The sequence below is a fragment of the Tupaia chinensis genome, unplaced genomic scaffold, assembly GCF_000334495.1.
Source record: "Tupaia chinensis unplaced genomic scaffold, TupChi_1.0 Scaffold000047_1, whole genome shotgun sequence".
In the NCBI taxonomy this organism is placed as follows: domain Eukaryota; kingdom Metazoa; phylum Chordata; class Mammalia; order Scandentia; family Tupaiidae; genus Tupaia; species Tupaia belangeri.
The window spans coordinates 4,430,659-4,441,547 of record NW_006159505.1 but is presented as its reverse complement, the minus strand read 5'-3'; the positions used below and the strand labels follow the sequence as shown (position 1 = coordinate 4,441,547).

The 10,889-nt window shown below is 46.6% G+C and overlaps 1 protein-coding gene, 1 long non-coding RNA gene and 2 other non-coding genes across 4 annotated transcripts in view; 1 reads left to right on the top strand and 3 right to left on the bottom strand.

Moving 5' to 3' along the window:
- Positions 1-530: 530 nt before the first annotated feature.
- RPS3 (ribosomal protein S3) lies at positions 531-6,606 on the bottom strand. The gene is made up of 7 exons (XM_006141005.3): positions 6,527-6,606; positions 5,418-5,548; positions 4,792-4,885; positions 4,282-4,376; positions 1,967-2,154; positions 1,312-1,508; positions 531-600 (listed from the first exon to the last, which is right to left on the bottom strand). Exons 1-6 carry the CDS (start codon positions 6,554-6,556, stop codon positions 1,315-1,317), a joined length of 732 nt encoding a protein of 243 aa, XP_006141067.2. The 5' UTR covers positions 6,557-6,606; the 3' UTR covers positions 531-600; positions 1,312-1,314.
- On the bottom strand, positions 1,604-1,749 carry LOC114009164 (small nucleolar RNA SNORD15). The gene has a single exon (XR_003550624.1). It is a non-coding gene; the product is annotated as a small nucleolar RNA SNORD15 (small nucleolar RNA).
- LOC114009168 (small nucleolar RNA SNORD15) lies at positions 5,680-5,823 on the bottom strand. The gene has a single exon (XR_003550626.1). It is a non-coding gene; the product is annotated as a small nucleolar RNA SNORD15 (small nucleolar RNA).
- An 18-nt stretch (positions 6,607-6,624) lies between the features above and the next one.
- The window catches only part of LOC102491647 (uncharacterized), a 12,617-nt gene continuing 8,352 nt past the window's right edge, over positions 6,625-10,889 (top strand). Inside the window, exon 1 of the long non-coding RNA XR_333385.3 lies at positions 6,625-6,887. This is a non-coding gene — a long non-coding RNA (uncharacterized LOC102491647). The remainder of the gene's footprint in view (positions 6,888-10,889) is intronic.

Here is a 10,889-nt window from a genome sequence, read left to right as displayed (position 1 = left end):
AAAATTGCAATTAAACTATTATTATTATCATTTCCCTAAGCACAACCACCAAATGAGGATGTCAACAGCAGCTTCACGCTGCTTAGATATCTTTACTTCTGAGCTTTAGACTCAGTGGCACTCCTAAATTCCCTTCCACAAAGACGTGGAGGACTCAGTGAGTGATGTTTATAACGACTGTTCAGAGCATACATGGTGTGATACAATTTATCAGCCACTGTAGGAACTTTCTATATGCAATATGAATTTCCTTACTCATTAGGAAAAAAATCTTAAACCTGCCTTCCTTCTAAACTTGTAATACTGAACTACAAATCAATGAAATCTAGGTGCCACTCTGCTAGCCACTGGCCTTCAATGTCAGCAAATTTACTGCCCCACAGGCAGCTTCTCTGGGTTAGCTTTGCTTTGGTCCTCCATCTCTGATCCCTGCAATCAAAAAAAAAAATGCTCCAGGGAAAAAAAAAAGAAATGCTCCACAGACCAACATAAGCCTCGATGTGAATACTGAACAGTCTAGTCAACCTTAGGTCTTTTTATAAGATTTTATTAAACACCTTTACAGTTAACATCCAGACTCCGGATACAGCAGCCAGGACCCTGAAACCAAATAAAACATAGCGGTAAGAGAGGTTCTTTCATTTTCCAAATAGGTACATATTTCCCATTACAAGTTTCTAGGAAGATGAATACAGAACACCTAGAAACACAACAGAGAAACAAGCCCACATGTCAGATATAGGAGGCTTGGTGCCACTAATTTAAGGGGCTGGCTAAGGGGCAGCTAATTACTAGCAGGAGTGCCCTGAAAATCTTACATAACTAAGAGAAGACAGCAAAGGAAAACTATTTTCAAGAGCGGTAAATTCTTAAGAGAGCAAAGGTAAACACCCTCGCCAGGGGAATCATAGCTTAAATGAGTCCCAGATTTCGGGACCAGCAGTTAGCATAGCGGCTATGTCGCTGGACTCCCATGTGGCCAACCATGGTTCGAGTCCCGGACCCAGTGGCTTGGACTCATGCCGGTTGCATGGGCATGCATGCCCAAGATCCTGAGAGGAGAATGGAGAAGGGATTGCAGCCTGGCCACCCCGCCTGGAGTGATTTCTCCCTGTCTGTCTCTTTCTGGCAAGTGCACACACCCTATAGCAAAAAAGAGTCCAAGATTTCAACATGTACCCTCATATACAGTAAATGTGATCCAGCTTTCATTCACCAACTATTTACCACAGTGGAGAATACAAATATTGAATTAACCAAGAGAGAAAGCAGCAGGCCTCTATTCTGCCCAGGCGGTCCCTGCAGACATACCTGTTATGCCGTGGGGACCGGCTGGGGCATGGCAGGCGGCTCTGGCTTCCCACCCTTCTGTTCTGAGATGGGGGTGGTGGGCAGTATCTCATCTTTGGGTTCCACGATGCTCACGTGATCAGGCAGGGGCTTCTTAGGGCCAATCTTACCACTTGGGTCCCAGGGCAGCATGATCTTCACTTTGATGCCCAGGACGCCTAGAGGACAGCACAGTTAGGAACTAGCTGGGGTTTCCCTGCCCCACCTCACAGCAGGACAGAAGAACAGCGTACTCAAGCACCCCGGCCCAGTCCCTTCTCAGACAAATGCCTCTAAATCAATCAATGGACAGGACACTTTTGCAAATGGAACCTTGGCACAGCACCACAGAACGTGGCACTGACAAGGACCAAGAGCAGGACGTGACCTTTCTGACTCGTCATCGTGTCATCACCGAAGGGTATACAGATGGCTAGACAAGGACAAGCTAGCTCTCAGTGTGACAATCTGAGCAGCCCAGTTCTCACAGTTCAGTGCAGAGAACCAGTAACCTTCAGAGTACAAACAAGCCCGGCGACTTGCAGATGAACTCACCCCAACAAAGATGAGCCATCTGTGGAAAATCACGTCTACCCACCACAAATGCCCTCTGCCCTGAGTACTCTCAGGCGCTCACCCTGTCTGAGCAGCACGTGGCGCACGGCGGTGTCAACGTAGTAGTTGACAGGGTCCCCACTGTGAATCATCAGGCCATCCACAAATTTCATGGACTTCGCCCTCTGTCCACGGAGCTTCCCGGACACCACAACCTCGCAGCCCTTGGCCCCACTCTCCATGATGAACCGCAGCACACCGTAGCAGGCCCTTTGGAAGAACAGGAGGTCGACGGGTTATTACTAAGGACAGAATTTACCTACATATCCCACCAAATTTAAAAACAAGACTTAAGCTGCACTGGCTGTTTTCAATGTTCCTTTAATGGAGAATAAATGGGACCAGAATCTGATCCAAGAAATAGTGATTGTCTTCCACTCCTATCACACCTAACTGTGGCTACCTTTCTTCTGGAGACTCAAGAGTCAAGCTCCCCGGACCAAGTGCTCTCTCCAACCCTAACGGTATATCAGAATTAGTCCGAGATAGAGAGCAATGCATAGGCTCTACTCCAGGCCAATTAAATCAGCAATCTGGGCTGGCCAAAGCCAAGCAAATATTTAAAAATGCTCCCCATGTTGTATTCCCCAGAGTACAACCAAAGTTGAGAATCACACTTTTAACCTCCCCAAGTACCCTAGCCACTCAAGTGGTCCCATTACGCTTGAAAATACTCTTCAAACCCCAGAATTCATGATTCACTAGGAAACCAACTCACTCATTTTAAGCTGCCAGTTACTCTGACATTAAAAGTGCTAGAAAAAACGTTTAGGTCTATAAAATTGATAGTTAAGCTTTGAACTATTATGACTCACCCTCAATTCATTTATCAGCCTACACTAGCAGGAGACACTAACTGGACAGCTAACCATATCCAGGCCCTTTCACATCATCCCCACTAACCGTCACAACTAAGGAGTGGAGGTACAACTTGAGCACCCCTCACCCAAAATGCTTGGGATCGAAAGTGTTTTAGTCCTAGTCTATCAAGATTTTGGATTTTGAAGTTTTGGATTAGGAAAGCTCAAACCTGAACTTAATTCTAAACACCTAGGCAAAGCAGTCTAATCCTTACAAATGCAAAACCAAGTTCCTACTGAAGTCTTACCAGTAGGCCCAGCTCCAGGGACAACGTAACATGCTGTAAAACTTACAGAGATTTGGGCTTCCTCCTGTCTTTCTAGTGCCGAAGAGAAAGCAGGGGCTCATATTCTGCCAAAAGAAGTCCCTGCAGACATACCTGTTAGGCCGTGGGGCCTGGCTGGGGCACAGCAGCTCTGGCTTTCCACCCTTCCTCACCCCAACTGAGGACAATGAATCTGAATACTTTCTAGTTTGTTACTCTGAATTTCTGGTATCCCCCCAAGTGCTAAAGCATTTCTACTACCTATATGGGTAGTGCTCAAGAGAGTTCACGGGAACAGTAGAACCAACATTTACTGTGGTGTAAAAAAAAAAAAATACCCCATGCTGAAATTCATGCAGGTTTTTTTTTTTTTCATAACAAGCTTTTTCTGTAAACTTTTTTCCTTTTTTAGGTTCTTGCCTTAGGGTGCGTGCACTTGCCAAAGAGACAGTGAGAGGGAAAGTAGGAAGAGGACCGTGCCACAATCCCTTCTCCGTTCTCCTCCCAGGATCCTGGGCCCCTACGCGCATGTGTCCAGCATGATTTTCAAGCCACTGGGTCTGGGACTTGAACCCCAGCCAGCCATGTGGGAGTCCAGCGACCTAAGCACTATGCCACCTGCTGGCCCCTCTGTAAACTTTTTGAAGACCCCTGGAAAATACATTACACACCCACTAAACAGACTGCCCACCTCCCACAGGTCTCATAGTGCATTGGTTAGCTTCTGCACACAGGAAGCCAGATCCCACATGGCTAACCAGGGTTCAACTCCTGGTCCTGGCAACTTGAAAACCATGCCCAGTAAGCATCTGTGTGCCCAGTATGCTGGCAGAATAAAGAACAGGAGGAAAAACGACTGCAGCGTGACCAGGCCCTGTGGTAGGAAGCTCCTCCTACTCCCCCTACTCTATTGTGTGCAAGTACATACACTCAGGCATTAAAAATACAAACTCAAGACCACCCATGAGCCGGTCCCCTCCCTGGACAGTTCAGTGTGTTCACTCCCAAGATACCACCCGTGAAGGCGCTTGCTTCTTTGTTAGTACCGTCTCAGCTGCCAGTTCAATAGGGGCAAGGGTTAGCAGTATCTTGTTATGACCCTCAGAGATTAGACCTGCCACTCAACAAGAATTCATCTGCTAAATCAACCAAACAGGAGGCATGCATTCCAATCCATGCAGAGTACAACCATGGAAACCCAGGACACTCACCTCCGCACAGCGAGCCCTCCAAGGAGTTTGTAACGCAGAGACTCTGCCTGGGCAATGGCACACAGACCTCTGGTGGCCACCTTCTCGGCATAAAGCTATAAAAACAAGACACATCGGGTTACCTTCACTACTGATTCTGATGAAAACATAAAAGCGACATTTTCAACACATCATACACGTGTAACATGGTACCTCTCTCAGGTAAGCATTCCTCACTGCCTCTCACTCTGGGGGCTTCTCCTACAGCCATACCAGTGAGACCAACAGGGTACCCCAGCTATCAATTCCATAGCCAAGTTGGATATAAAATCCTGTAGCCGCCAGAAATTAACAGACTATGGCCTGTAAAATTAAGCCTACTCTGCTTAAGAGATGAAAACCCCAATCCGTTTGTAACACTCACTGAGCATATATAAAGTCTCTAAAGTGACATTGAGTCTTTGTAAGCACTGTAATAAAAATCCATTTCCAAGTCCACAACCATCTCTGGCATAACGCAGGGCCACTCACCTCTACGCTTCCCTCAGGGAAGCCAAACCTCTTCTGAACAACAGCAGTCAATTCTCGGATCCGCCGGCCCTTCTCGCCAAGAACATTCTGTGTCCTGGTAGGAAAAAAGTGATCCATTCATGACTCTCAGAATTCCAGACAAAATTTTAAATCCAGTAGATGTGTGTGGTTAGCAAACCTCACTGATCTGTCACAAAGCAGGTAGATATTGTAGATGACAAAAACTAAAGTTCAATTTTTTTAGAGAGAAATTTTTGCTACATACAGGGCACGTGCATTCGCCGAAGAGAGAAAGTGAGAAATCACCTCCCAGGGAGGATGGCCATGCAGTAATCCTTTTCCCACTCTTCTCTTGGCATTTTGGGCATGTACACACAACAAGCACCTGGCCTGAGTTTTAAGCCACTAGGTCCAGGACTCAAACCTCGGTCGACTACCTCACTACCTGAGTCCAGAGATGAAATAATTACGCCATCTGCTGGTCCCACTAAAGTTCAATTTTTAAAATGCAGCTTTAACAATTACGTTCACTAGGGCCAGATTCACTGGCTGTTTCCTTAAGAATAAATCGCCTTTAGGTACATGGCAATTATAGGTGATAGATGGCTAGTCAAGTGAGTTTTTACCTGGTGGCTAAGATAATGATTTCTGTCCTGGTTGGAGTAACTCGAACCTCAACTCCAGAGTAGCCATCTTCAGCCAGCTCCCGAGTGAGGAACTCATTCAGTTCAGCTTTGAAGATGCCATCAGCAACAAACTGACCAAGAAAACAAAGTTCAACATTAAGGTCACAGCTGCAGCCTCCACCTCCTCTGTCCAGGTTATCAGCCAATGCATCCCTCATTAAGTCTCAACATCTCTAGCCAAGACCCACAGGAAGGTAGCAACCCTTCTCAGACAAATGCCTCTTGGTCATCTTTAGGAATGACTTTGCCCAGGGCCCTTTAAACTGTGCTACAGAACGCAGCCAGAGTAAGGCCGCCTGGACAAAGAACATCCCCATTCAGACTCGTCATCATCTCTTCACTGAAGGGTTTTTAGAAAGCCAGTCATTTACAGACAGTCCCGGCTTGCAAATCCAGAGAATCCCCATCCTTGTGGTCTCACAGCAAGCAGATCCTAACTCACTAGAGCGTTATGGGTTGAGTTTTAACAGCGACGTCCGTGTATACGTAACGGCAAACCACATATTTCTAAATCTAATCATTTTCACAGTTCTCTCCCAGGTGATCAACAAGAAGTTAAACCCGAAAACGCTCCCAACCCAAGGTCCTCAGATGGAGCAAGCCGTTGTCTGGAGACTTTCAAACGAGGTCCTCTGGGTCAGAGGGCTGCACCCCGACACTCGGAGAAACAAGACAAAGATGCACGGCTGTTTCCCAACGCCGTGGGGTAAGAACCGAGAATGACCCTCGCCCTCAAAACGCTACACGTTTACTAGTTTTGCTGACCAGGAAGTGCTGCCAGCACCTTCTCCAGGACAAGTGCGGTGCCCCGTGCTCACGTCCGTACTCCACCCAGAGCCGGCTGAGATCGCTCTGCCTTCCCCGCCACCCTGCGCTTGCCGGCTTTGGGCCTCGCACTCAATCCACCGCCATCCGCGACCCGCGGGAACGCCGGGTGATCTACACCCTCCCGGGGCAGGGCACGGAACTGAGGGTCTCAAGGTGACACATGGCGAAGGCCTGGACCCGCTGGCGCCGCAGTTTCTTGGACCCAGACCCCAGAAACTCACCTTCCTCTTCTTGGAAATTTGCACCGCCATCTTGCCGCTGCGCGCCGCCGAAAGGAAAGGAAGTGGCTCGTGGGCGGAAGTGAGTATAAAGCGCGCGGAGCGACGACAAAGAGGTGCGCGACGTTGACGGCTGTGGGGCCTCATGGGAAATGTAGTTTTTGTGTAAAGTAGGCGTTAAGGAAAGCGTAAAGGAGACTCTTTAGGCAGACAGGAAAGGGCAGGTTTATCAGAATTTAGAGTCCAAACTCATAGCTGAAAAGTGTGAGGCGCGGAGATGGAAAATGACATAAGCTTCCACACCAAATGAGTTTATTAACCAGCGTGGAACTTTCAGGACTTTTCAGGAACTCACGGACATCAGGTGAAAGCCTTCAGTGAAATCGTTTAGGCACCCACATCTCCCAACCTGGGTCCATTTCCTCCTTCCTAAATGATGATTGTAACAATACCTAATACTTATTAGACGTCCTAGAGACTGTTCTGTGCCCTTTGTACTATTGACTCATTTACCTTACCTCACTTTCACAGATTTCGTTAGGATTTGTAACAGAAGTCACAAGAGTAGTGGTTCATGTGCTCACCGTTGTTTTCAATTAAAAAAAAAGTAGTTGAGCTCAAGCAGATGGTGTAAGGGTTATGTCGCTGGACTCCCACGTAGTTGACAACGGTTGGAGTCCGAGACCCGCTGCTTAAAACTCATATTGGGTGTGTGTAGATGTGTGCTCAAACTCCCAAGAGGAAAATGGAGAAGGGATTGCAGTGTGACCATCTCCCCTTGGGAGGGGGATCCCTGCTTTCTCTGACCTCTCCTTTGGGAAGCAACTTTATCTGATGTTTGACCAAGGAACCAGAGGTTGGTGCCAGTCATGGGGGAAAGACTGGATTAGAGAGAACAGGTACATCCCTCTCCTCTAGGGCACCTCCTAGGGACAGCTGTCCTCAGGTAACATCAGCCATATTCTGTTGCCAACACGTTAGACTCTGGTGCCCCCAGTGAGACACAATGATGTCATTGCATTCTCATTAATTTGATTACAATTGATCAGTGATTTGATCCAGGCCTCAAATTGACTCTCTGTATAAATAGAAGGATATTATTATACATCCATATATACATTTAATTGTCAGAAGGCACATGCACTTACCAAAGAGAGAGAAAGCACTCCCTGCACCCCCAATGGGTATGGTCACACCCCAATTCTTTTTCTTCTACCTCTCCATTCTATAAGATTTTGGGCATGCACACACACACACCTGCATGTTCTTCAAACCACTAGGACCAAGATTCAAACTATGGTCGGCCGTGTGGTATGCAGCTCTTCATGCACTGGAATTAACTGCTACTTTAGAGAGCCAGCCCAGTAGAATAAAATTTTAAGTGTTTTCCTTTTCTTTTCTTTTTCTGCTTTTGTGTCATTGCCAAAAGAGGTGTACTTCTGAATGCACTTACTTACAATTAAAATAAGATCTAGCATATGGAAAGGGGTGGGTGGGATGTAAGTCGGTACTTCCTTTTTGGAGGACAACTTGACAGTACCTACTAAAATTTCAGATGTACATTCGGTTGCTCAGCAAACACACTCCTTTTTATCCTAGTTCAGAAAAATGCTTACACAAATGAACAAGGTGCTGGGTGCAAGGCTGCTCGCTATAGCATTATTAGTAACAGTGGAAAAATATCAATCATACATGGCCAAAAGGCCTGCCGTAGAGGAATGGTTATGGAAATAGGCAGTGAGAGAAAAGAATGAGGTGAATCTATGTGCACACACCAAAGAGCACCAAGAAATGTTGCTGAGGGGCCAGTAGGTGGCATAGTGGTTGTGGCACTGGACTCTCACGTGGTCAACCATGGTTCCCGTCCCAGACCTGGTGGATTAAAACTCATGCCAGGCACATGTGCATGCATGCCCAAAATCTTGAGAGGAGACTAAAGGAGAAGAAATTGCATCCCCGAAGAGGGTGATTTCTCATTTTCTCTCTCTCTGTCACTCTCTGTGTCTCTGGCAAACATATACACCCAATAACAAAAATATCTCTTAAAAAAAAAAAAAAAGATGGGACCAGCAGTTGGTGTAATGGCTATATCGCTGGACTCCCATGTAGCTGACTGCAATTCGAGTCCTGGACCTGGTGGCTTAAACTCACGCTGGGCACATGTGTGCACGTGCCCAAGATCCTGAGAGGAGAATGGAGGAGAAGGGATTGCGGCGTGTCCATCCCCCCGGGGGGTGATTTCTTGCTTTCTTTCTCTCTGTCTTTCTCTGTCTTTATCTATGTAAAATGAAATAAAACATATACAAATACATAGATGGATTTATCCTCAACTGAAAGATAACTAAGGTTACCTCTGTAGGATTGAGCAGTATTGGGAGAAGTTAAGGAATAATTTACCTAATCAGTTGACTTTTCTTTCTTTCTTAAAAAATTGTATTTTTTTTATATATATTTTTTAGTTTACCATAGGACGTATGTACTCACTGGAAAGAGAAAGAGAAAAAAAGCGAGAGAGCACATCCCATGGGGCATGGTTATGCCATCACCCCTCCTCCATGTCTCCCTCCTTTTGAGATATTGGGCAAGCATGCACACATGTGTATTTTTCAAACCACGCAGTCCAGGAGTAGAGCCATGAAGTTGGCCATGTGGGATTCAGCTGCCTTAACCATCTACCACTGACTAGCCCTATCTATTGTCATTTATTATAACCAGAGCATGCCCTTGCCAGGGAGAGAGAGAGAGGAAGAGGGAGGAGAAAGCACCTCCCAGTGTGGCATGGTCATGCTACAATCCCTGTTCTGGGTCTCCATCCTGCCAGGATTTGGGGACACATGCAGAGGTACTGGGCATATTTTTCAAGCTGCTGTTCTGGAATTCAGACTGCTTGCTTGGTAATGTGGGATCCAGCTTCTCTTAACCACTAAGCTATAGGGCCAGCCCACTTCACTTTGTTTCTGTGATGAAATTCTATTCAGGCTTGCCTCAAAGTGTAGCCTAATAAGAGTCCCTATGCCCCAACTCAGGGACCCAAAGAAGGCCAACCCTTGCTTTCTCAGAAGACACAGAGAAGCAAAATTGTTGATGAGAGAAGAAAGGAGAATTTATCATGGTGTGTCCACACCAAGAAGACATGTAAAGATATCTTTGATTGGGAACCAGCAGTTAGCGTAATGGCTATGTCGCTGGACTCCCACGTAGTCAACCGCAGTTCACGTCTTGGACCCGGTGGCTTAAAACTCACACCGGGCGTGTGTGCGTGCGTGCCCAAGATCCCGAGAGGAGAATGGAGGAGAAGGGATTGCAGCATGACCATCCCCCCTGGGGGGTGATTTCTCGCTTTCTGTCTCTCTGTCTCTCTGTCTGTCTGGCTAGCGCACGCGTCCTATAGCGAAAATCTCTCTCTCAAAAAAAAAAAAAGATGTCTTTGATTGGTCAGCCAAGTTTCAGATGCTTTTATAGGGGGAGGGGGATGCTATGGGCTAACGACTGTCTATGGAAAAGCATAGATCAGGTTAGTTTTTAGCTAGAAGGGTACAATCAAGCACTTCAATTTTGAGACAGGAGTTTCTGTTTAGCTGGGGCAGAATGTCCCTCATTGCTTCAAGCTCCAGGCTGATGGCTGTCTCTTTGGAGTTCCTATGAGAAATCTCAAAGTGCATCAGACTGAGAGAAATACAGTTTTGTTTTGTTTTTTTTTTGAGAGATTTTCGCTATAGGGCGCGTGCACTCGCCAGACAGACAGAGAGAGACATAGAGACAGAAAGCGAGAAATCACCCCCCAGGGGGGATGGTCACGCCGCAATCCCTTCTCCTTCATTCTCCTCTCGGGATCTTGGGCACGCACGCACACGCGCCCGGCGTGAGTTTTAAGCCACCGGGTCTGGGACGCGAACCGCGGTTGACTACATGGGAGTCAAGCAACATAGCCATTACGCTAACTGCTGGTTCCCAGAAATACAGTTTTGATTAACAAGATGGAGTCATTCTGGCTAAAGTAAGCCCTCTTACAACAGCACCGCAGTTAAGTGTTGTGCATAAAAAATTGGATCCCACAAAACTGATCCTGTGGTTCGAATCCCGTCCTGGTAACTTGAGGGACATGCTGAGCACACATGCATGTGTGCCCAGGATCCTGACAGGGTGAAGAAATGTGGAGAAGGGATTTCCCTTTGAGGGGTGCTTTCTCCCTTTCCTCTCCCCCTCTGTCTTCTCTCTATCTGATGAGCACACGCACTTTCTAGCAAATTTTAAAAATAAATAAATAAAAACAAAAGTAAAAATACTGGAAAGGATTCAAAAGGAAATCAAGGGACCAGTGTTGATTTAATGGCTAAGTCGCTGGGCTCTCCTGTTGTTTACTGCA